General features: G+C 38.4%; 2 protein-coding genes across 2 annotated transcripts; both read right to left on the minus strand.

Moving 5' to 3' along the window:
* Positions 1-166: 166 nt before the first annotated feature.
* Positions 167-15,903, minus strand: LOC137394076 (kinesin-II 95 kDa subunit-like). Its single transcript, XM_068080798.1, has 18 exons — positions 15,811-15,903; positions 14,293-14,358; positions 13,969-14,060; positions 13,595-13,699; positions 13,354-13,478; positions 12,999-13,123; positions 12,270-12,433; positions 10,772-10,841; positions 9,253-9,345; positions 8,633-8,853; positions 7,766-7,941; positions 6,842-6,969; positions 6,389-6,703; positions 6,121-6,239; positions 4,296-4,409; positions 3,975-4,080; positions 3,608-3,718; positions 167-1,207 (listed from the first exon to the last, which is right to left on the minus strand). The coding sequence occupies exons 2-18, from the start codon at positions 14,293-14,295 to the stop codon at positions 1,049-1,051; spliced, it is 2,226 nt and encodes a 741-aa protein (XP_067936899.1). The 5' UTR covers positions 14,296-14,358; positions 15,811-15,903; the 3' UTR covers positions 167-1,048.
* A 1,243-nt stretch (positions 15,904-17,146) lies between these two features.
* Positions 17,147-18,092, minus strand: LOC137394197 (anaphase-promoting complex subunit 15-like). Its single transcript, XM_068080920.1, has 2 exons — positions 17,889-18,092; positions 17,147-17,585 (listed from the first exon to the last, which is right to left on the minus strand). Exons 1-2 carry the CDS (start codon positions 18,061-18,063, stop codon positions 17,419-17,421), a joined length of 342 nt encoding a protein of 113 aa, XP_067937021.1. The 5' UTR covers positions 18,064-18,092; the 3' UTR covers positions 17,147-17,418.
* Positions 18,093-27,229: the final 9,137 nt, after the last annotated feature.

A 27,229-nucleotide genomic window follows, 5' to 3' on the forward strand; every position in this document is an offset into this window, starting at 1 on the left:
ACTTGACATATTTAAACCAGAAAATGCAGAGCTGATGATTTCATGTGTAGTTGCGCTACAATTCATCTCCCATTAGCAATTAATAAGATTGCACAAATAGGAATGGAATTGTGGTAGTCACAGAGCAACGGAAATACTTTATAAGTGGAAACGCAGAAAATAACACATAAATGTTTATATTTGTTGTAACAAGCAAAGTATAAATAACATTTATATAATGTTCATGATAATGTCATCCATTATGTGAAACCAGTATATGGAAACACAACGGTCTCTGACCAACAAAAATAGTAAATGTAGAACTTTCTAGGTCTAAAGCAGATATTGTAAAAACATTCAGCTTGTGAGCTTTAAAAGGGATTGGACAATTGATTGTCTTTAAAGCATGACATCACTAGTTCATACTAGTCATTGCATGGCATAACTAGTTCACACCACTCCGCATAGCTAGTTCCTGACTGATCGCATGACATAACTAGTTCTTACGACTGATCGCATAGCATAACTTGTTCATACCAGTCAGCACAGCATAGCTAGCTCCTATGACTGATCGCATAGCTAGTTCCTATGACGGATCGCATAGTATAACTAGTTCTTACCAGTCAGCGCAGGGTATAACTATTCTAAACCGTGTGGAGCAGCCAGCATTGCCTAACCAATCTTTGTGTATGAACAGTTGAAGCAAACAGATTAATGATAAAATAGGTAGCAGTAAGACTTTCTGTTATAACTGACAGTAATGTTAGCGAGGAACTGAACCCTCTTTGAGCAAAACCTGATTCAAAGGTTCAAATAAATGAAGCGGATTTGTTGGAGCAAACCGATCTCCTGACACATCTCTTCACGAGGGCTGGATAGATAGTAGACAACCGCAGTTGATCTCCTGACACATCTCTTCACGAGGGCTGGATAGATAGTAGACAACTGCAGTTGATCTCCTGACACATCGCTTCACGAGGGCCGGATAGATAGGAGACAACTGCAGTTACGTAAAATATACATACTCGGTAATAAATAGTGATAAATAACAACTGAACTAAAATGATGATCATTTGCCCACAAGGCCTCGAGCTGAAGGAAATAGTTCTGCTGCATTTGTTCTAGATGACCGAACGCTGTTAGACTTTACTTTCCTTTTGTTTGAATTGGTCTTCTTTTTTCCCGTAACAACAGATGGAGTGCCATAGATGTCTATATCCTCTTCATCCTACGAGTCAATAATATAAAAGTGAAGCTTATCACACTTCACACTTCAGAGCCAAAGAGCCCGAACACTTCAGAGACACACTTCAGAGCCAAAATTTCGGTTCTATATTGCCCGAAACCATTTGTTGTGTGCTGAATCACGATTGAATCCATTGTTTGAGAAAATATTTCGTTAGCTAATAATATATTGTCGAACCTAATGCGGAGCTTTAACTGAAGCATTGGGTTGCATGCTTTTAGTCTTCAGTTACCTGACCGGCTTCTCCCAATAGAAGCCTCTAACGCCAAAAACATGAACTACGGGTTATCATCGGCTATTCTTTACATACCACTAGTGACTAAATGGTGACAGACTAGAGATGGCTGGTATCCAATGAAGACAAGTTAAAAGTGGTACAATTACATTAAGTGATGGTGTGGTGAGAGTTTAGTGATGGTGTGATGAGAGTTTGGTGATGATGTGGTGAAAGTTTAGTGATGGTGTGGTGAGAGTTTAGTGTTGGTGTGGTGAGAGTTTGGTGATGGTGTGGTGAGAATTTAGTGTTGGTGTGGTGAGAGTTTAGTGATGGTGTGGTGAGAGTTTGGTGATGGTGTGGTGAGAGTTCAGTGATGGCGTGATGAGAGTTTATTGATGGTGTGGTGAGAGTTTGGTGATGGTGTGATGAGAGTTTGGTGATGATGTGGTGAAAGTTTAGTGATGGTGTGGTGAGAGTTTAGTGTTGGTGTGGTGAGAGTTTGGTGATGGTGTAATGAGAATTTAGTGTTGGTGTGGTGAGAGTTTAGTGATGGTGTGGTGAGAGTTTAGTGATGGTGTGGTGAGAGTTTAGTGATGGTGTGATGAGAGTTTATTGATGGTGTGGTGAGAGTTTAGTGATGGTGTGGTGAGAGTTTAGTGATGGTGTGATGAGAGTTTATTGATGGTGTAGTGAGAGTTTAGTGTTGGTGTGGTGAGAGTTTAGTGTTGGTGTGGTGAGAGTTTAGTGTTGGTGTGATGAGAATTTAGTGATGGTGTGGTGAGAGTTTAGTGATGGCGTGGTGAGAGTTTAGTGATGGTGTGGTGAGAGTTTAGTGATGGTGTGGTGAGAGTTTGGTGATGGTGTGGTGAGAGTTTAGTGATGGTGTGGTGAGAGTTTAGTGATGATGTGGTGAAAGTTTAGTGATGGTGTGGGGAGAATTTAGTGATGGTGTGGTGGGAATTTAGTGATGGTGTGGTGAGAGTTTATTGATGGTGTAGTGAGAGTTTAGTGTTGGTGAGAGTTTGGTGATGGTGTGGTGAGAGTTTAGTGATGGTGTGGTGAGAGTTTAGTGATGGTGTGGTGAGAGTTTAGTGATGGTGTGGTGAGAGTTTAGTGATGGTGTGATGAGAGTTTAGTGTTGGTGTGGTGAGAGTTTAGTGTTGGTGTGGTGAGAGTTTAGTGATGGTGTGGTGAGAGTTTAGTGATGGTGTGGTGAAAGTTTAGTGATGGTGTAGTGAAAGTTTAGTGATGATGTGGTGAAAGTTTGGTGATGGTGTGGTGAGAGTTTAGTGATGGTGTGATGAGAGTTTATTGATGGTGTAGTGAGAGTTTAGTGATGGTGTAGTGAGAGTTTAGTGATGATGTGGTGAAAGTTTAGTGATGGTGTGGTGAGAGTTTAGTGATGGTGTGATGAGAGTTTATTGATGGTGTAGTGAGAGTTTAGTGTTGGTGTGGTGAGAGTTTAGTGATGGTGTGATGAGAGTTTGGTGATGGTGTGGTGAGAGTTTAGTGATGGTGTGGTGAGAGTTTAGTGATGGTGTGGTGAGAGTTTAGTGATGGTGTGATGAGAGTTTAGTGTTGGTGTGATGAGAGTTTAGTGTTGGTGTGGTGAGAGTTTAGTGTTGGTGTGGTGAGAGTTTAGTGATGGTGTGGTGAGAGTTTAGTGATGGTGTGGTGAGAGTTTAGTGATGGTGTGGTGAGAGTTTAGTGATGGTGTGGTGAGAGTTTAGTGATGGTGTGGTGAGAGTTTAGTGATGATGTGGTGAAAGTTTAGTGATGGTGTGGTGAGAATTTAGTGATGGTGTGGTGAGAGTTTGGTGATGGTGCGGTGAGAGTTTAGTGATGGTGTGGTGAGAATTTAGTGATGGTGTGGTGAGAGTTTGGTGATGGTGCGGTGAGGGTTTAGTGATGGTGTGGTGAGAGTTTAGGGATGGCATGGTGAAGGTTCAGCGATGATGTTGTGACAATTTAGTGGTAGCATTTGATGGTATGACATATAGTATGACAATAGATTGGTGATGATGTAATTATAGGTTGATGATATGATGATGAGTTGTTAGGTGCCCGTCATAAAAAGATTAATCAAAAATGGCCTAATTATCTATCTACTTTATAATATCTTGTTCTGCAGTTTTAGCAACATAGTAATTGAAATGAAGCCTTACCTGCAAAGCTGCATCGATAGCAGCTTGGACTCGAGGCGCAACGGACGGCCCCTCATAGTCTCTGGTGGTTCTGTTAGGCATGTCCAGTTCTAATGACAAGATGTTTTCTCCCTGCACAAACAATAACGACACGCTTTACTTATACCGCATGCTTCGTTTAAACTTTAAAGCAATGTTATAAGGACTCACTTCACATTCGACCAGAACAGTAGCGCATCACATCACATTCACCTAAGGAGGCATAGTAAAATATGGTGGTGTAACATATGAAAACAAGTATAAGTCGAAGAGCGCAATGAAGGAGCCCCAAACATTGCATGACTTTAATTAACTGCTGCACAGTGCCTGTTTAAAGAACGAGACTAACCTTGTATCGAGGATTCCCACCCATAGTAGCAGCCATCTTGGCGTACTGCGTAACGGGTCTTCGGTTATTGAGAGCTGACACAGGCCTCTTCATCATTTGGTCAGTGCTGTATAAATTTAAGATACTTATAGGTGAGAATAAACACGGAGACATTCTGTCTTGACGTAATGTTACTAGCGGAAGAAAAATACTTTCCATGATATTTTTTTCGAAACATCACATGATTTTTGGTTCTACAAGGAGGCTACATTTAGTAAACAGCACAGCAGTAGAAACTGCAAAAAATGTATTTCTAGTCAAAGCGAATGACTAGTAGCGTACTTAGCCTTTGTAAAGGGAGACAAAGCCCATGTGTCTTCATCTTCATCATATGTAGCTCTCGATTGCACTTTCACTTTATCTTCTTGAGGAATGAAGTTGTCTATGATGAGCATTCTAAAATGAGAAGTAGGTGTTTATTAAGCTATGCCATAGATACAACGATGAGCCTGGATCACAGATATTTCCTCATGTTTAAATGATTATTTAGGGTGAAAGCTCATTATCAAGCTTGATAAATGATAAAGATTGATAATGATAATGCTTAATCAAACAGTGTCTACACCCTCGATCAGTGCAAAGTGCTGAATAGAGCAAATCGGATAAGGGTTCTCAGCTCGGCTCAAAACTTAACATTTTGTTATTTCAGCAAATGAAATCTTAATGCATACACAAGTTTGCTCTATGCAAGCACTTTTTGGTAGACTTCTGCAACAGTGTATTACAGCTAAACACAAAAATAAAGCTGTTCAGGTGAAACAAATAATGTAGTGCCTAGGACATAATCGATAGTTTATTGCAATGGTTTTACTTGATACATAATTTATTGCAACATAATATATCTAATGCAAAATTTATTGCAACATAATATATCTAATGCATAACTTATTGCAACATAATATATCTAATGCATAATTTATTGCAACATAATATATCTAATGCATCATTTATTGCAACATAATATATCTAATGCATAATTTATTGCAACATAATATATCTAATGCATAATTTATTGCAACATAATATATCTAATGCATAATTTATTGCAACATAATATATCTAATGCATAACTTATTGCAACATAATATATCTAATGCATAATTTATTGCAACATAATATATCTAATGCATGATTTAACAGAAGATCTTTGAGAATTTAGTGCGATGTACTGCATGTGATGAGCAACCAGACAAAAATATTGCATAAAGAGTATAACTAGTACATTACATAAGCTGGGTAACCTAGTCTAGCAAACCAAATGGCGTCTTTAAAATTTCATTGAAATGACAGAAGTGACAAATATGCTTGTTTCTAAGAAAGGTCCATAATAATAACAAATGCATCAAAATAGTTTACTTTATGGCTACACCACAATACCTCGAGGTGTAGCCAAGGTATTTTGGTGCAAGTATTTGTGTTTTAAATTAATGGCACAAACAATTTTAAACACAAATATTTGCTTGCTTACAATTTACTGACAACACTGGAAGGAAAAGAACTTTTCGACATGTATGTGAGCAATGTATGACAATCCCTCGAAGATTATATATACGTATCTGCTTAGCTTAGTGCAAGCAGAGGTTGCGCATGTTTTTAAAAAAGCCATCAATGGCTCAATCAATGGCTCTGTGATCTTGGCTGGACATGTCTAAGTCTAGTGGCAAAAGCATGTCAATGACTGAAGACATGCCAAGTTACAGAGAGTAATCTAATGTTGGATGCCATTCCTGTAACCACCAGTGGCCTTTTTAGTGAATCGCACCTCAATCTGTTGCTCGCAGGTCAGCTGTGCTAGACCACGACTGACCTCTTATCAGCATAAAGAACCCCTCAAATAAGTCCTCTTATCAGAATAAAGAACCCCTCAAATAAGTCCTCTTATCAGAATAAAGAACCCCTCAAATAAGTCCTCTTATCAGAATAAAGAACCACTCAGATAAGTATGCAGAAGACCGTAGAACTATTTTATAATCCTTTGACTGTTAGAGTAAAATATGTAAAAGTCGCCCATTCATCATATTCAATGCCAACTGTTTAGCTGTCAATGACACATGCAACGAGACACCGTCTGATGTATAATCATAAAATCATTAGGAAATAAGCTAACTTTAGCTTGAGCTCTCTGGTTAGCTCCTCTTGCGTCTGCTCCAGCTCCTGGCGCTCCTTGATATGCTCTTCTTGCAGCTCTTGAATTTCCTGCCTGGCTTGCTGCAACTTGTTGAACAGCTACAATATTTTATTTAAATAAAGTTAAAAAAGAGTGTTGACATGAACGGAATAGTTTTTGACTTCTTCAACACTTTAGCAGTACTCAAGAACGTAGTCAAGAGTCTGTCAACTTCATTTGAGATTATTTTTAACCAGCATTATTTTACCTTCTTTAGCTTTTTGGTTTTCACATCCACTTCCTGTTGCAAGGAGTTGAAGGTTTCCTTGATTTCAACTTGTTTCTCTTCTTGTTTCTCTAATGACTGTATCATTTCTCGTTCTTTCCTCTTCTGCTCGGCGAGTTCATGACGCCTCTGGTCTAGCGCTCGCTGCTGCTCATTCGTGTGGTCAACAATGTTACCCCCTGACAACAGTTTCCCTTCCATAGCTTTAATCTTTGAGCTCAGAGCATCTTTGGCTTCCTGCTCAGATCTCAGTGTCTCTTCTCTCCGCTTTATTTCCTCTAGAATTCTCTCTTTTTCCTTTAAAAGGTATCAAGAATAACCATAACAAATTTCAATACCTTCACGATGCTAGAGACTAAAACACTTGCATAATGTCTGGTTATGATAAACAACATAACAATGATCTTGAACTAAATGAGGAAATAACTAGCAAACCTCGGACAGCATGTTTTTATTGGACATGATGGTGTCCTTCTCCGCCTCTAATTTGGCCCACTGCTGCTTTTCAAAGTCTTCTGCTGACTCCTCATCACCTTCCTCATCTGATACTTCCACTACCTCTCCTAGATAACACACAGAATAACTATTAGCCAGCCATTAGCAATGAGCGTGGTGCTAAATAATAACATATTGACATGACACAATCATTAATTATGTCTGGGATAATCATGATACGGATGAATAAATGGTCAAGCCATGGTTTAAGAACATTCATATAATGGTAAATATAACCAATCACTCAGTCCTACTAGCATGCCAAATTACTTCATTTGCCAAATTAGCATTTGTTCACTACACAGCTTGAGAGAGAAAAATTACTCGGGGAGATCAATGCTTGCAGTAAATTACCCAAACCTCAAATAATATTTTTTGCTGATAGAACTTTCTGAGCCTCAAAAAGACAGCAGCTAAGGCAAGATGAAACAGATTAGACAATCCTGAGGGTACAGCTGAGGGTATAGCTGCATCTTACCTGAGCTATTGATGACAGCATTAACAACATTCACTCGCTAAACAACAGAGAATATTCTTGTCACACTAAAGCCCTGGTGTAACCAAATAACTAAAGAATCGTAAACGAAAAGAAAGCGAAGCGTGTGTAGATACACTGCACTGCATTATGGTCATGCCTTACCTTCTTCGTTATAGCGTTTACCTAACACACAATACATGAGCATTTCTAGATTAACTGTACAGACAGATGGTGACAGGTGAGTTACTAAGCAATGCCTAACTCGGCAAAACCTAACCTCTCCTCACACCTGCGGTTAATACATTTCCTCTTTATAAGATCGTGTCAAAGTGTTTGTTACAGAAAAATATAACACTATGATAAAATAATCTCAAAAGACTGCCTACCATCCGGTCCTCGTTTGGTTCGTTTGCGCCGTTTCTTTTTTCCATCACCTCCCCCCTTGGAATTGAGATGCGCTTTGAGACGAGCGATCTCTTCCTGAAACTCTCTAAGCAGCGCATCTTTGGGATCTTCATTTATCTTAGGTTTATTCTTTATAGCCTTTGCTCTGTTAGCCCACCTGCCCACACAAACAGCCCGCATGAACAACACTTGATTAGCTTTCCTCATATACTTAGTAAATTAGACACTGAAACGAAATATGCCAAGTGTAAGAAAAGTCAAAGACACATTGGGAACCTGTAAAAATTGATACGCGGTCATTTTTTTAATTTTGAAGATTAGTAATTTAAACGTTTGCTCTGCCAGGTAAAAAGTAAACATTTGCACTCCCTGTCCAAATGAGCAAACAACATTTTACCGCATAAATCCCCACATAAATATATAATTATAGATATTTATATAACAACCATTATTCTTTATGCAAACACAGATAGAACTATGCAATGAACCAAACATTGATAGGAAAATAGTGAAAATGTGTTTTCTCAAATAGCATAATATAAAGTTTGTTGCTAAGGCTATGCTTGCCTCACACTAATAAGAATAATTATTGTGAAATAAAAGTAATGAATTATAGACAGCCTATAGACATATGTAATTAGTTACACAAGTGCTATAGGCTGTTTAAACTTTTAGTTGAGAAGTGATTCTATGTGCAATTCCACTTGTTTCCATATTGCGCTCGAGAATCATAAAACCTTGTTTTTGAAAATTATACCTTCAAAAAATACCTTATTTCTTTTCTATAAACCTAAACACTCGCAAATAGATTGAATATGCAAATAAGACTTTTGGTAAAGTTATTTTACCGAAGTGTAGTGACCGTTTCATCAAAATTATAGCTGGCAGGTCCAACATTGGCCACCATGACAGTCTTAGCATTGCCACCCAAGGAGTCTTGTAAAAGACGAGTTAGTTTAGAGTCTCTGTAGGGCACATGGGTGGTCTTTCCATCAACAAGGGCAGATATTACATTTCCTAGTGCCGACAGTGAGAGGTTTATTTTAGTTGCTTCCTTTAACCTCTGTCCCTGTATTGAGAACATAATGGTATATAACCTTCCCCCCAGTTCAGCTACTTTAGCCTTTGCGCCATCACACGATCATTAGTTTTTGAGCGACAGAATATCTTTAGCCTTGGTTCAATACAATCCCATTAGTTTTCACAGACACAAAATACCTCCAGAGTTTATTCCAAGACAATATCATTAACCTCTGTGCCATTACAAAGCATTAGTATCTCAACTGATGCATTCCCTTTCACCGATTTATGTTCAAGCTAGAATAGCCTTAGCTTCTGTTCCAGTAAAACATCGAAAGTGTTGTGCTACACGCTACAGCAATAGTCCCAATTTCAAATAGCACCAATAAAACCAAGCCAACGTTTATCTCAACAAGCAACACCAACTTAAAAATGATAACCCACCCACCTCTGCACCTGTTTTGGCTTGTCGTTCACTTCCTGCCAAATCTACCAAATTGAGTTTTCCAACACGAATGTGATTTTCGTCATCAGCTCCAGTCTACAAATTGTGTGCCTGTACCTATTAAACTATGATACACTGTTGTAGTTGGCTTACAGCAGAGTGCTGTAGTTGATGTACAGCTGTTCACACACACACAAAAGACAATTGTTATGAAGGTACTCTTTCAGCATAGGCCTATGCTCCATCAAGGATGGAAATGGCAGCTGATGATTGACATAAAAATAGATGAAAAGTGTAAATAAAAATATAAACGGTCAACTGAAGACTTGAAATAAAAGAAATATAATATTACTTTCAGTATTACCGCTGACCTATGAGTTAACATGACTCTCAATAAGTAGACCATCCGCTAACAGTAACAGTATCGTAAGTGAACTATCATGCCATATATCTACAATCGCAAATTGTAAATAACTCACAAAACCACTAAAAAGTAATCTGTTAAGGTCAAATGTTCTTAATTAGAAATACTCTTCCCAACCAAAGCACCTCCTCTCTTGCTTCTAATCTAACTTTGCCTAACCTATATAAATACTACATACTGCCTTTATCTAGTTCATCGTAGAGAATTGCTTATGAAGCAGAAGACACATCTCTGATTGCAACATCTATTATGTTATAATTCTAGGAACATGACTTTTGATAAAAGTAATTCCGAATAAAAAGAATATGACTCAATTCACACTATAAGCACTGATATGATATCACTGATATTACTGGCAATAAGCGGCCATTACACAATGTATTCATGATGACATCATATTACACTTAAGTTACAAGCTTCAGATTATATGTTTAAGTTGATAATCAACTTAAATTTAACGCTTAAATTTTACTTGCAGAGAATGCATTTCTAATGCCAATGTAAATTTACAGCTTGTATATTAACGAAAAAACAACAGAACAGTTCAAAGACGAAATGAGTTATACTGACTTGACGATAGATGAACTATAACACAGTTTTGAAGAGCTAAACATTTAGTGACAAATGACAAATTGAATCAGTAAAATGGTGTTCAAATTATTAAAATCAGAATTATGGAAATAATAATTTAAGTGCATATGTTCCTTACAAGGACCTAGTAAGGAATAAAGCTTGCTTAAAAAGGTTGAAAACATGTTAAGATATACTATTAAAGGTTCAATAACAGTGATCACTAATAATACCAGCAGATGTTAGAGTTCAACCAACAAGACGTGCTACATTCTGATTAGCTGTGCTGAACAATATTACTCAATTTAACACAGTGAACTGTATCAACAAAGCGACATATCCATGTCTATGCTTTCTGTCTCAGAGACATTGGTTAACGTCCTTTCTTATGCATTTGTAATAAACGGACTTTAGTTGTTAAATACTATTAAACACAAAAGCAATAATGAAAAAATCAATGGTTGAAAAGAACAAATGGGTAAATATTAAAAGTGTTTCAATATTGACTTAAAAGCATTGAAGTCTTACCTGACTGCACTCTACAGTGATGATAAATATTGCATGAGATCTAGAGCTGTGAAGATTCATGTTAGTTGCCCTAAAAGTAAAGTAAGTCACAGCTATATGTAGATGTATGTATGTGGTTGGTGCAGGCATAATCAATATCTATATACAATCAAAAATGTATATATACATGTATATATATATATATAATCATAAATACAATCAAAAATATATACTTATATATACATCTAGCTATATCCATATACACGAGCACTTATAATTATATATACATGTAGTCATATACATGTACATATAAGATTGTAGATATATCTATATATATATCAAACTGTTTGTTACACTAATTAATATATATATATATTATTCTGCGTATCAATGTACATGTATGTATATATATATATATATAGCATAGATGCCAATTAATAGATCTAACTAGATCAGAAGTCTGTATAACGAGTACCTATCGAGTCGATAATAAAAGAATCAATGAAGCAACAGTACATGTATGAACAAACTCACATTCTGTTATAAAACTTTACATAAAACCCAAACTTCATAGCTTTTGACGTATCAATCTCAAAAGAATTACTAGGCAAAGTGATTGCATCTAATATAACAAAATGACATAATAGCAAAAAAATATAATAACACAGGCTACATGTTTCCAACTAATACACAACCAGACCAAAGGATTAACATAAAAAACAGTGATATAACACTGAAACAGAGTCATTTGTATTAGATATTACTCATACACGCGATCATAACAACTGGAATGTGTAAAAGATCTTTAGAAATGGCAGCTCAAGCACATATAAACCAACTTCTGCAAAGTAGAATTAATAAAAAAGTGCGTAAATTAAAAAAAACATTCAAAAATAATTTTATAATTTTCAAAACAAGCCTAGAACTAGTAGACTTTAGACATAACATCAGACTCGGCAAAAAAACATAAAAACCATATATAGAGCCTGCAAGTACATTATTACATGTTAACAATGAACAGTAAAAGTAAACACCCTCCCAGCTCACTTAAAACATCTTTAAGATGTTGGAAGACTGTCTGACATTTCACCAAGCAATAATAAAAAATACTGACAAACTCTATATAAAGGTGAACATAACTCCAACTTATCTTACCAACCCTATGTCTTTTAAGCCAAATGGAAAAAAAAACAAAGTAACGTGAGCTGGTAGAACCCAATTTCAGTGGTAATGTATGATGTACGCTAAGATTGATGCAAGCAAAAAATTGCAAAACTGCAAAACAATTGCAAAAACTGCTTTTATAATAATCATCCACTAAGGAGCCTTTACTTATCCAGCACTAAAAATAAGATATTCATGTCTAATTTCAAAACTAACATAAATAAACGCAGTAAAAGAGTAATGAGCAAAAACAACAAACCAACTGGAAAATATTGTGACTGCAGGAATAAAAAAGAATGCGTACTTGACAACAATTGTTTCGAGACATACTGACTACCCAGAATATGATTCTTACCCGACAGATCTGTTCTTATCACCAACATTCATAACATGCTCAATTTCCTTGCTGCTTTTAGTCACAAACGAAGAGAGGTCCTTGACATAGACACCTGTGTCAGGTCTTTCTTTGAGCTCTAGACGTTTAGCCTGGTCTTTGGACAGCAGATCCTTGATTTCTTCCTGTAGAGAAAGTTTTGAAAAATATTGAATTCAACAGGAAGGTTGGCAGATACTCCCTAAAAGAAACATTTAGGATCACGTGACAAGGAATGTGTGACATAGGTTAAACAAATCTCTCAACATCAGCTATTAGTAATAAAGAAGTCTCATCCTAACAGTATGTAAAAAAAAGCAATAGCAATATTGTTATTACATGTAAAACCATGCAAAATGAATTTTGACAGTCATGATCTAACTTAAAACTTATCTTATGGAAGTAACTATACAGTAGTATTTCTTAAGAGTAGTAAGAAGCACCCACTATGGTAGTATCTTTAACAGAGGCTGACAAAGATCAACTTATATTGTACTAAGTTTTAGTAGATTTTATCAGAAAATATCGGTGTTTTTCCTTCATTCGTGATTGTTCAGACCTCAAACATCAAAAGTAACCGCAAATAATAGAAAAAGACCAACATTCTTTGATAAAATCTACTAAATTTTGATGCAGGTTCATCTTTAAGAATCCAGAACCCCTTCGCATTGAGAGTATATAAAGAATTTATGACCTGATAGAAAGAAATACCTGATATATTTCGAGGTAAGATGCTCTGACGAGATACTGCTGATTCTCTGATCGATTTATGTGCTGAAAGATGTGCTCAAATGAGTTTGGAATCATACCTCTCAGTTCAGGGTCTGTCTTCACACCTGGGAAACACAAGCTAATATGAGTAAGTATGCTTGTCCCTTTGTTAGCTCTCTTTGGCAGAGTCTAAATCATTATGTAATTCAGGTCTACCAGAGCTTTAATAGCAATGCAAATATATTAAATACATTGTTATATTTCAATGTTGAAACATACCAAAACACAACTTGAGTATTTTTCTTCCTTATTAAGCTACAATAACAATTTCAAGCAAAATATACCCATGACATACCCTGCATCGTAAATGTTTTCCCAGTACCTGTTTGCCCATAAGCAAACACAGTTCCATTGAAACCGTCTAAAACTGAGTCAACCAAGTCTCGGAAAGTCTCTTCATATAAGTCCAACTGCTTTGAACTGCAAAATACAATTGAAACATCAAATTATTCTGAATGTATTTGAAAAGTTATTCACCATATGTATCGACATTAAATGTTGAAGCAATAAGCGACACAGATGGTTAGTAGACCCACTTCCAATCGTAGACAGCGTCAAATGTGAACTCTTTTGGTGGAGCGTGTGGCTCCTTTGGATTCTTCACTCCAACCATACCACGCTTTGTGTCCATTTCCACCACTCTAGAAAAATATACCTCCAGAAATTTCTCCACTGCAGCAATGTTATAAACAACTACTTCTCCAAGCTGCTGCTGATGTAAAATGTACATTATAAACCAATCGATAAACAGTATGTGGTTTTAATGTACAATTCTTATGTAGCTCATCGCAAGTATAGTGAGAGTGTTGGACATTTATGCAGGTATCCCACAGCTCTGGATCCTACAAGACATTTTAATAGCCTGTTAGAATAGAACTGGAAATAAGAAAATTAACTGAATGAGACCAACCGTTGATGTCCAGCGTTAGTTTCTGTTTCACTCATAGGACGACACCTAATAATCACCTTCACACACTCCGATGACTTGCTGCTTTTCTTTGACTAAAGTTTAAATATGTACAATAGCGTTAACCAGACTCTAGCAAACATTAAATACAACTTTAATATAGTTAGGTCTACATTAATACATAGGTTCACCGAATAAAATTTAAACTCTTCAGACATGACACATGTGTGCTGCACAAGTGTGGCTTTGTTCTGTAATTGTATGATAACGCTATGTTCTAACAATATCAAAAGATTTAAATTCACTTTGCTTATACTAGAAGCTTACCATATTGATCTCCTTGTATGAGTTGTCCGATCACAACGAATAATTTTCACATTACCATTGGAAGTGCTGAAATGAAAAATTTACAACAGTTAAAATTAGTTCACTCAATTAAATGTTTGACAGTGATAAATATCGGCTTTGCTACCAAAATAAGAAAATAAAAAGCAAAAAAAAAGTAAAAATGGATAAAATAATAAAGCTAACTGGAGCAATCATAGCAATGAGTACGGTATATACTACTACTCAGAATGAGACTCCGAAATTTTATGAGTCAAGTAAGTACGACATAGCTCATGGAGACTAGATTGCCAAGTGTGAACACGCTGACAGACTGTGTCCGTGTCTACACACACACACTACAGACACTGCCTACAGATACTTTGTTAGAAAAAGAAGCAGATTTTTGTTCTAGTTTTTGCGTTAAATGAAAGTTTTGATCTATATCATTGTTTTTATCCAATTCAATGCAACTTGATGATAAAACAATGTGGTTACGATTTCCAGTAAATGATCAACACCACTTGCATGACTGAGCACTTGTATTAGAATCACCCACTGAACTCATGCGCTATAAATATACAACAGAATGAAAAAGAGGGTTATGCAATCGCAAAAAGAATACACAGAGGGAGGGTACTACATCACAATTACTCAAAGTCTGTAACTAAACAAAAAATCCGTTACAATGTACTGAACTCACCAAGACCTACATAACACATAAATTTACTAACAGATAATCTCGAGCACAAATAATAATAACCTAATGATTTTAGACAAGAGTAAGACAACAACTCTAAAACAAAAGACACAAATATAATACGATGCACACACTCAATAAGACTATTACAATAAGACTATTACAACAATAGGACAAAAGACACAATTATAATATGACATATACACCAAATTATGGATATGCATAACTACGAATGTTTGCAGAACTATCACGTGGAGATGGTGCCATTTTGCTGTCAAAATCTACTGCTTAATCATTAAAAGTACAAAAACTAGTACTTGAAAAAGTACAGTTATAATAAAATCTAAGCAACTGAAAGCGGTAAAAAAACAAGTTGCTAGTGATTTTGTCCAGTGAAGGACTATTAAGTTTTAATTTGATATTCTTACCACTCACTACCTGGTCAAAATTACCACAAGCAAATCTACAGAAAATATATTCGTCTAAATAATCATGCTGAATTGTAGTCTTTTACAAAAACATCTTGTTGTAGGCCTACAGGCTACACGTTTTCATACTACATGTATTTTAAAATTAGTAACAGCAACAATTTGATCTCATTTATTAGTAGTTATATGTCTCTACGTTAGAACACATTTGAAAATCAACAAACTTATTTTTAGTTTAAAGTTTTTACATTCAAATTTTTTGCTAGCGACAAATATTAAATCTTTTTTCAGCAACTGTTTAAAACGAGATTGTAACAGCCGACTCGCGTGCTCGATAGCTAACTTCCATAAACCCTTACTACTTTCCGAGCAACGTATAAAACAACTATTTACCTTCGTTCCACTATTATTAAAAAACTATTACATGAATATATAACCGTAGCAGTTTTACAAATAGATCAGAAGCGTAATATGCACGAAGAAACTAGTTTCGATTAAACAGGATCTCCATCGAAAACAACTATTTCAAGCATGCGCACATTAGGAAATATTTATAAGAACGGACAACTCCGTTATGCAATCAATTCTCGTGCGCCAATGCGCCTCGCGAAGCCTCCAACTCAGTAACAGAGCCATTGAGTGTAGTGCCAGTACACTAAATGGCTTTGCTCAGTACGTACCATATAGGGGACGCTACATAACAATTCTATTACTGATAAAGTGATAAGGTTCTCAGAACGCTTATTTTCTAGAGCCAATCATGCAGCAATGCTGTTCTATATTTAGATAATTGATTATGGCCCAATTGCTAAAATTTAGCTGCTCGTCTGCTCGACGGGAGGACAACTTCGCAAAAACAACAGTTTGTCAAGACAGGCTATACAGCGGTATACAACAGCCATGGCTGTGAAAAAGTCAAATCAAAGCTATACAATGAAAGTTTTCCCATCTAAGATTAAAATTTAAGGAGTGGTGTATTTGTGATTAACTGTCAAAAACATTCGTTTGGAAACATGAAGTAGAAAATGTGGCAAGTGTTGTGACCACTGTGTTAATAAATAAATACTGGATAGCACCCATGTTTAATAACAGAGTAGGCTATGCAATGCCCAGGGTTAATACTCTGAAAAAAACACCCACCTGGCTAGGCCCAAACTTGGATATTGTACTCCCAATCACCTGGTTGGTCAATTTGAAATGCTCCCACTAAATACTGGGAGTTGCCTTGGGGCGCCCAGGTTCCACGCCCTGCTGAACATCTAATATGATTCAGAAACTATAAAAATAATTGACCTTAAAATCACCATTGAACTGTGTGAAGAAGACTGAGAAACATGGGCCCTTTCACTGGCTTGGCTGTGAAAACCTTTCTAAAGTAGCAAATTCACTGACAGTGCACCATGGTCTAAAACCCCCCTAAAACCTAATGGGCCTTTTGGGTGGTAGTATCAACCCTGGGATGCAATCTGGTTACATCTAATGCATAATGGCCAAGTTACCAAATAACAAGTTTATTCATACATTAGTAGTCATGGGAATTTAAGGTCTTTCTGTTTACAGTTTTTCTTTGCCTCATACCGTTGCTAATCATAAGGTTACTTTTTGCAAAATTTCTACTTTTGTTCTCTTACACACACGGTTGACATTTTTTTAGTATCATCGTCATAGTTGTTAGGATCAAGAAAATCACATGGCATTAGCCTATAGGTATACTGTTTCAACATCCTTATTACGCAGAGCGATATATTCACGAAGGTTAAAAGATACATGACTGAATGCAAGGGACTGCTGCAAATGTGAGAAAATAAAAAAATAGTGATCAGCGATTTTAGATAATAACACGGTAAACTTAGAAAGCACTTTTGAATAGCTTCTGGTTGAATAGGTGAAATTTGGTGAAGACAAAAATTCTAACCAGATGTTGAATCCTAACTGGTTGACAATCATAGATATAGTTGACATGTTAACTAGAATTGCTTGAAGCAGTAATGCAAAATGAGATTAGAGAACAGGTGAGACGTTGTTATTAACAGGGGTCATTTCTATATCAGCGTCATGAAGAGATTCCTGATCATCCAATACATCTGTATCAACATCATCATCAGATGTATTATCACTCGCGCTTGTCTCCTCTCTCTGGTCTGTAGATGCTTCTTCTCCTACTTTACCTGCAGAACAAAAACTCTTCTCCTACTTTACCTGCAGAACAAAAACTCTTTTGAAGAATGCATCACAAACTAAAACTTGAAAGTGAAATAGCAAAGAAACGTTCACCGATCGTCACCATGGTAACTAATAGACTAAGTTTGCACTAATTGTTTGATCAAAACTTTCGACGAAGCTCATGAGCATTCTTATATTGAGCCGTGATGAAACAAGGTCATTGGGTAAGCTGTTGACAGCTAATCTTGCTGACTCCACTTTTAATGCTAATTGCATGATGACGACCACAAGATAAGCGAAAGCAGTACCATAAGGAAGATACCCATCTCCCTGATTAGCATACAAATCTCTCCAGGCTTCGTACATCTCTTCTGCTTTAGATATGACTGTCTCATCGGATAGTTGATCAATCTCGGGGAACCAAGCCTGGTTGAGCTGACTTGGCGTGAGTGCAGGGAAGAGGGAAGGCGGCACAAATGACATTCCTGCCTTGATTGACTCAAGAGCTATTCTTTACCTGTGAAACAATGAGGCAGCATTACCTGATAGGTAAAACAGAGAGGCAGCATGAGTTGATAGGTAAAACAGTGAGGTAGAATGAGATGATACGTAAAACAGTGAGGCAGCATGAGCTGATAGGTAAAACAGTGAAGCAGCATGAGCTGATAGGTAAAACAGTGAGGCAGCATGAAGTGATAGGTAAAACAGTGAGGTAGTGTGAGTTGATAGGTAAAACAGTGAGGTAGTGTGAGTTGATAGGTAAAACAGTGAGGTAGTGTGAGTTGATAGGTATAACAGTGAGGTAGTATGAGTTGATAGGTAAAACAGTGAGGTAGCATGAGTTGATAGGTAAAACAGTGAGACAGCATGAGTTGATAGGTAAAACAGTGAGGTAGTGTGAGTTGATAGGTAAAACAGTGAGGTAGTGTGAGTTGATAAGTAAAACGGTGAGGGAGTATGAGCTGATAGGTAAAACAGTGAGGCAGTATGAGTTGATAGGTAAAACAGTGAGGTAGTATGAGCTGATAGGTAAAACAGTGAGGCAGCATGAGTTAATAGGTAAAACAGTGAGGAAGCATGAGCTGATAGGTAAAACAGTGAGGAAGCATGAGCTGATAGGTAAAACAGTGAGGTAGTATGAGTTGATAGGTAAAACAGTGAGGCAGCATGAGTTGATAGGTAAAACAGTGAGACAGCATGAGTTGATAGGTAAAACAGTGAGGTAGTGTGAGTTGATAGGTAAAACAGTGAGGTAGTGTGAGTTGATAAGTAAAGCGGTGAGGGAGTATGAGCTGATAGGTAAAACAGTGAGGCAGTATGAGTTGATAGGTAAAACAGTGAGGTAGTATGAGCTGATAGGTAAAACAGTGAGGCAGCATGAGTTAATAGGTAAAACAGTGAGGAAGCATGAGCTGATAGGTAAAACAGTGAGGCAGCATGAGTTAATAGATAAAACAGTGAGGAAGCATGAGCTGATAGGTAAAACAGTGAGGAAGCATGAGCTGATAGGTAAAACAGTGAGGTAGTATGAGCTGATAGGTAAAACAGTGAGGCAGTATGAGTTGATAGGTAAAACAGTGAGGAAGCATGAGCTGATAGGTAAAACAGTGAGGCAGTATGAGTTGATAGGTAAAACAGTGAGGAAGCAAGAGCTGATAGGTAAAACAGTGAGGCAGCATGAGTTAATAGGTAAAACAGTGAGGAAGCATGAGTTGATAGGTAAAACAGTGAGGCAGCATGAGTTAATAGGTAAAACAGTGAGGAAGCATGAGCTGATAGGTAAAACAGTGAGGCAGCATGAGTTGATAGGTAAAACAGTGAAGCAGCATGAGCTGATAGGTAAAACAGTGAGGCAGTATGAGTTGATAGGTAAAACAGTGAGGCAGTATGAGTTGATAGGTAAAACAGTGAGGCAGCATGAGTTGATAGGTAAAACAGTGAGGTAGTATGAGCTGATGGGTAAAACAGTGAGGCAGCATGAGTTGATAGGTAAAACAGTGAGGTAGTGTGAGCTGGTAGGTAAAACAGTGAAGCAGCATGAGCTGATAGGTAAAACAGTGAGGCAGCATGAGTTAATAGGTAAAACAACGAGGAAGCATGAGCTGGTAAGTAAAACAGTGAGGCAGCATGAGCTGATAGGTAAAACAGTGAAGCAGCATGAGCTGATAGGTAAAACAGTGAGGCAGTATGAGTTGATAGGTAAAACAGTGAGGCAGCATGAGCTGATAGGTAAAACAGTGAAGCAGCATGAGCTGATAGGTAAAACAGTGAGGCAGTATGAGTTGATAGATAAAACCGTGAGGCAGCATGAGTTGATAGGTAAAACAGTGAGGTAGTATGAGCTGGTAGGTAAAACAGTGAAGCAGCATGAGCTGATAGGTAAAACAGTGAGGCAGCATGAGTTAATAGGTAAAACAGCGAGGAAGCATGAGCTGGTAGGTAAAACAGTGAGGCAGCATGAGTTGATAGGTAAAACAGTGAGGTAGTATGAGCTGGTAGGTAAAACAGTGAAGCAGCATGAGCTGATAGGTAAAACAGTGAGGCAGCATGAGTTGATAGGTAAAACAGTGAGGTAGTATGAGCTGGTAGGTAAAACAGTGAAGCAGCATGAGCTGATAGGTAAAACAGTGAGGCAGCATGAAATAATAGGTAAAACAGTGAGGAAGCATGAGCTGATAGGTAAAACAGTGAGGCAGCATGAGTTAATAGATAAAACGGTGAGGCAGCATGAGTTGATAGGTATAACAGTAAGGCAGCATTACCTGATAGGTAAAACAGTGAGGTAGTATGAGCTGATAGGTAAAACAGTGAGGTAGTATGAGCTGATAGGTAAAACAGTGAGGCAGCATGAGCTGATAGATAAAACAGTGAGGTAGTATGAGCTGGTAGGTAAAACAGTGAAGCAGCATGAGCTGATAGGTAAAACAGTGAGGCAGCATGAGTTAATAGGTAAAACAGTGAGGAAGCATGAGCTGATAGGTAAAACAGTGAGGCAGCATGAGTTAATAGATAAAACGGTGAGGCAGCATGAGTTGATAGGTATAACAGTAAGGCAACATTAGCTGATAGGTAAAACAGTGAGGTAATATGAGCTGATAGGTAAAACAGTGAGGTAGTATGAGCTGATAGGTAAAACAGTGAGGCAGCATGAGCTGATAGATAAAACGGTGAGGCAGCATGAGTTGATAGGTGTAACAGTGAGGCAGCATGATTTGATAGGTAAAACAGTGAGGTAGTATGAGTTGATAGATAAAACAGTGAGGTAGTATGAGCGGATAGATAAAACAGTGAGGCAGCATGAGTTGATAGGTATAACAGTAAGGCAGCATTAGCTGATAGGTAAAACAGTGAGGTAGTATGAGCTGATAGATAAAACAGTGAGGCAGCATGAGTTGATAGGTGTAACAGTGAGGCAGCATGATTTGATAGGTAAAACAGTGAGGCAGTATGAGTTGATAGGTAAAACAGTGAGGCAGCAGGAGTTGATAGGTGTAACAGTGAGGCAGCATGATTTGATAGGTAAAACAGTGAGGCAGTATGAGTTGATAGGTAAAACAGTGAGGCAGCATGAGTTGATAGGTAAAACAGTGAGGTAGTATGAGCTGATGGGTAAAACAGTGAGGCAGCATGAGTTGATAGGTAAAACAGTGAGGTAGTGTGAGCTGGTAGGTAAAACAGTGAAGCAGCATGAGCTGATAGATAAAACAGTGAGGCAGCATGAGTTGATAGGTAAAACAGTGAGGCAGTATGAGTTGATAGGTAAAACAGTGAGGCAGCATGAGTTAATAGGTAAAACAGTGAGGAAGCATGAGCTGATAGGTAAAACAGTGAGGAAGCATGAGCTGATAGGTAAAACAGTGAGGTAGTATGAGCTGATAGGTAAAACAGTGAGGCAGTATGAGTTGATAGGTAAAACAGTGAGGAAGCATGAGCTGATAGGTAAAACAGTGAGGCAGAATGAGTTGATAGGTAAAACAGTGAGGAAGCAAGAGCTGATAGGTAAAACAGTGAGGCAGCATGAGTTAATAGGTAAAACAGTGAGGAAGCATGAGTTGATAGGTAAAACAGTGAGGCAGCATGAGTTAATAGGTAAAACAGTGAGGAAGCATGAGCTGATAGGTAAAACAGTGAGGTAGTGTGAGTTGATAAGTAAAACGGTGAAGGAGTATGAGCTGATAGGTAAAACAGTGAGGCAGTATGAGTTGATAGGTAAAACAGTGAAGCAGCATGAGCTGGTAGGTAAAACAGTGAAGCAACATGAGCTGATAGGTAAAACAGTGAGGCAGTATGAGTTGATAGGTAAAACAGTGAGGCAGTATGAGTTGATAGGTAAAACAGTGAGGTAGTATGAGCTGATGGGTAAAACAGTGAGGCAGTATGAGTTAATAGGTAAAACAGTGAGGTAGTGTGAGTTGATAGGTAAAACAGTGAGGCAGCATGAGTTGATAGGTAAAACAGTGAGGTAGTATGAGCTGATGGGTAAAACAGTGAGGCAGCATGAGTTGATAGGTAAAACAGTGAGGTAGTGTGAGCTGGTAGGTAAAACAGTGAAGCAGCATGAGCTGATAGGTAAAACAGTGAGGCAGCATGAGTTAATAGGTAAAACAACGAGGAAGCATGAGCTGGTAAGTAAAACAGTGAGGCAGCATGAGCTGATAGGTAAAACAGTGAAGCAGCATGAGCTGATAGGTAAAACAGTGAGGCAGTATGAGTTGATAGGTAAAACAGTGAGGCAGCATGAGCTGATAGGTAAAACAGTGAAGCAGCATGAGCTGATAGGTAAAACAGTGAGGCAGTATGAGTTGATAGATAAAACAGTGAGGCAGCATGAGTTGATAGGTAAAACAGTGAGGTAGTATGAGCTGGTAGGTAAAACAGTGAAGCAGCATGAGCTGATAGGTAAAACAGTGAGGCAGCATGAGTTAATAGGTAAAACAGCGAGGAAGCATGAGCTGGTAGGTAAAACAGTGAGGCAGCATGAGTTGATAGGTAAAACAGTGAGGTAGTATGAGCTGGTAGGTAAAACAGTGAAGCAGCATGAGCTGATAGGTAAAACAGTGAGGCAGCATGAGTTGATAGGTAAAACAGTGAGGTAGTATGAGCTGGTAGGTAAAACAGTGAAGCAGCATGAGCTGATAGGTAAAACAGTGAGGCAGCATGAGTTAATAGGTAAAACAGTGAGGAAGCATGAGCTGATAGGTAAAACAGTGAGGCAGCATGAGTTAATAGACAAAACGGTGAGGCAGCATGAGTTGATAGGTATAACAGTAAGGCAGCATTAGCTGATAGGTAAAACAGTGAGGTAGTATGAGCTGATAGGTAAAACAGTGAGGTAGTATGAGCAGATAGGTAAAACAGTGAGGCAGCATGAGCTGATAGATAAAACAGTGAGGCAGCATGAGTTGATAGGTGTAACAGTGAGGCAGCATGATTTGATAGGTAAAACAGTGAGGCAGTATGAGTTGATTGGTAAAACAGTGAGGCAGCATGAGTTGATAGGTAAACAATGAGGTAGTATGAGCTGATGGGTAAAACAGTGAGGCAGCATGAGTTGATAGGTAAAACAGTGAGGTAGTGTGAGCTGGTAGGTAAAACAGTGAAGCAGCATGAGCTGATAGGTAAAACAGTGAGGCAGCATGAGTTGATAGGTAAAACAGTGAGGCAGTATGAGTTGATAGGTAAAACAGTGAGGCAGCATGAGTTAATAGGTAAAACAGTGAGGAAGCATGAGCTGATAGGTAAAACAGTGAGGAAGCATGAGCTGATAGGTAAAACAGTGAGGTAGTATGAGCTGATAGGTAAAACAGTGAGGCAGTATGAGTTGATAGGTAAAACAGTGAGGCAGCATGAGTTGATAGGTAAAACAGTGAGGTAGTATGAGCTGATAGGTAAAACAGTGAGGCAGCATGAGCTGATAGATAAAACAGTGAGGCAGCAGGAGTTGATAGGTGTAACAGTGAGGCAGCATGATTTGATAGGTAAAACAGTGAGGCAGTATGAGTTGATAGGTAAAACAGTGAGGCAGCATGAGTTGATAGGTAAAACAGTGAGGTAGTATGAGCTGATGGGTAAAACAGTGAGGCAGCATGAGTTGATAGGTATAACAGTGAGGTAGTGTGAGCTGGTAGGTAAAACAGTGAAGCAGCATGAGCTGATAGGTAAAACAGTGAGGCAGCATGAGTTGATAGGTAAAACAGTGAGGCAGTATGAGTTGATAGGTAAAACAGTGAGGCAGCATGAGTTAATAGGTAAAACAGTGAGGAAGCATGAGCTGATAGGTAAAACAGTGAGGAAGCATGAGCTGATAGGTAAAACAGTGAGGTAGTATGAGCTGATAGGTAAAACAGTGAGGCAGTATGAGTTGATAGGTAAAACAGTGAGGAAGCATGAGCTGATAGGTAAAACAGTGAGGCAGTATGAGTTGATAGGTAAAACAGTGAGGAAGCAAGAGCTGATAGGTAAAACAGTGAGGCAGCATGAGTTAATAGGTAAAACAGTGAGGAAGCATGAGTTGATAGGTAAAACAGTGAGGCAGCATGAGTTAATAGGTAAAACAGTGAGGAAGCATGAGCTGATAGGTAAAACAGTGAGGTAGTGTGAGTTGATAAGTAAAACGGTGAGGGAGTATGAGCTGATAGGTAAAACAGTGAGGCAGTATGAGTTGATAGGTAAAACAGTGAAGCAGCATGAGCTGGTAGGTAAAACAGTGAAGCAACATGAGCTGATAGGTAAAACAGTGAGGCAGTATGAGTTGATAGGTAAAACAGTGAGGCAGTATGAGTTGATAGGTAAAACAGTGAGGTAGTATGAGCTGATGGGTAAAACAGTGAGGCAGTATGAGTTAATAGGTAAAACAGTGAGGTAGTGTGAGTTGATAGGTAAAACAGTGAGGCAGCATGAGTTGATAGGTAAAACAGTGAGGTAGTATGAGCTGATGGGTAAAACAGTGAGGCAGCATGAGTTGATAGGTAAAACAGTGAGGTAGTGTGAGCTGGTAGGTAAAACAGTGAAGCAGCATGAGCTGATAGGTAAAACAGTGAGGCAGCATGAGTTAATAGGTAAAACAACGAGGAAGCATGAGCTGGTAAGTAAAACAGTGAGGCAGCATGAGCTGATAGGTAAAACAGTAAAGCAGCATGAGCGGATAGGTAAAACAGTGAGGCAGTATGAGTTGATAGGTAAAACAGTGAGGCAGCATGAGCTGATAGGTAAAACAGTGAAGCAGCATGAGCTGATAGGTAAAACAGTGAGGCAGTATGAGTTGATAGATAAAACAGTGAGGCAGCATGAGTTGATAGGTAAAACAGTGAGGTAGTATGAGCTGGTAGGTAAAACAGTGAAGCAGCATGAGCTGATAGGTAAAACAGTGAGGCAGCATGAGTTAATAGGTAAAACAGCGAGGAAGCATGAGCTGGTAGGTAAAACAGTGAGGCAGCATGAGTTGATAGGTAAAACAGTGAGGTAGTATGAGCTGGTAGGTAAAACAGTGAAGCAGCATGAGCTGATAGGTAAAACAGTGAGGCAGCAAGAGTTGATAGGTAAAACAGTGAGGTAGTATGAGCTGGTAGGTAAAACAGTGAAGCAGCATGAGCTGATAAGTAAAACAGTGAGGCAGCATGAGTTAATAGGTAAAACAGTGAGGAAGCATGAGCTGATAGGTAAAACAGTGAGGCAGCATGAGTTAATAGATAAAACGGTGAGGCAGCATGAGTTGATAGGTATAACAGTAAGGCAGCATTAGCTGATAGGTAAAACAGTGAGGTAATATGAGCTGATAGGTAAAACAGTGAGGTAGTATGAGCTGATAGGTAAAACAGTGAGGCAGCATGAGCTGATAGATAAAACAGTGAGGCAGCATGAGTTGATAGGTGTAACAGTGAGGCAGCATGATTTGATAGGTAAAACAGTGAGGCAGTATGAGTTGATAGGTAAAACAGTGAGGAAGCATGAGTTGATAGGTAAACAATGAGGTAGTATGAGCTGATGGGTAAAACAGTGAGGCAGCATGAGTTGATAGGTAAAACAGTGAGGTAGTGTGAGCTGGTAGGTAAAACAGTGAAGCAGCATGAGCTGATAGGTAAAACAGTGAGGCAGCATGAGTTGATAGGTTAAACAGTGAGGCAGTATGAGTTGATAGGTAAAACAGTGAGGCAGCATGAGTTAATAGGTAAAACAGTGAGGAAGCATGAGCTGATAGGTAAAACAGTGAGGCAGCATGAGTTAATAGGTAAAACAGTGAGGAAGCATGAGCTGATAGGTAAAACAGTGAGGAAGCATGAGCTGATAGGTAAAACAGTGAGGTAGTATGAGCTGATAGGTAAAACAGTGAGGCAGCATGAGTTAATAGGTAAAACAGCGAGGAAGCATGAGCTGGTAGGTAAAACAGTGAGGCAGCATGAGTTGATAGGTAAAACAGTGAGGTAGTATGAGCTGGTAGGTAAAACAGTGAAGCAGCATGAGCTGATAGGTAAAACAGTGAGGCAGCATGAGTTGATAGGTAAAACAGTGAGGTAGTATGAGCTGGTAGGTAAAACAGTGAAGCAGCATGAGCTGATAGGTAAAACAGTGAGGCAGCATGAGTTGATAGGTAAAACAGTGAGGTAGTATGAGCTGGTAGGTAAAACAGTGAAGCAGCATGAGCTGATAGGTAAAACAGTGAGGCAGTATGAGTTGATAGGTAAAACAGTGAGGCAGCATGAGCTGATAGGTAAAACAGTGAAGCAGCATGAGCTGATAGGTAAAACAGTGAGGCAGTATGAGTTGATAGATAAAACAGTGAGGCAGCATGAGTTGATAGGTAAAACAGTGAGGTAGTATGAGCAGGTAGGTAAAACAGTGAAGCAGCATGAGCTGATAGGTAAAACAGTGAGGCAGCATGAGTTAATAGGTAAAACAGCGAGGAAGCATGAGCTGGTAGGTAAAACAGTGAGGCAGCATGAGTTGATAGGTAAAACAGTGAGGTAGTATGAGCTGGTAGGTAAAACAGTGAAGCAGCATGAGCTGATAGGTAAAACAGTGAGGCAGCATGAGTTGATAGGTAAAACAGTGAAGTAGTATGAGCTGGTAGGTAAAACAGTGAAGCAGCATGAGCTGATAGGTAAAACAGTGAGGCAGCATGAGTTGATAGGTAAAACAGTGAGGTAGTATGAGCTGGTAGGTAAAACAGTGAAGCAGCATGAGCTGATAGGTAAAACAGTGAGGCAGCATGAGTTGATAGGTAAAACAGTGAGGTAGTATGAGCTGGTAGGTAAAACAGTGAAGCAGCATGAGCTGATAGGTAAAACAGTGAGGAAGCATGAGCTGATAGGTAAAACAGTGAGGTAGTATGAGTTGATAGGTAAAACAGTGAGGCAGCATGAGTTGATAGGTAAAACAGTGAGACAGCATGAGTTGATAGGTAAAACAGTGAGGTAGTGTGAGTTGATAGGTAAAACAGTGAGGTAGTGTGAGTTGATAAGTAAAACGGTGAGGGAGTATGAGCTGATAGGTAAAACAGTGAGGCAGTATGAGTTGATAGGTAAAACAGTGAGGTAGTATGAGCTGATAGGTAAAACAGTGAGGCAGCATGAGTTAATAGGTAAAACAGTGAGGAAGCATGAGCTGATAGGTAAAACAGTGAGGCAGCATGAGTTAATAGGTAAAACAGTGA

The sequence above is a fragment of the Watersipora subatra genome, chromosome 1 (assembly GCF_963576615.1).
Source record: "Watersipora subatra chromosome 1, tzWatSuba1.1, whole genome shotgun sequence".
NCBI classification, from domain to species: domain Eukaryota; kingdom Metazoa; phylum Bryozoa; class Gymnolaemata; order Cheilostomatida; family Watersiporidae; genus Watersipora; species Watersipora subatra.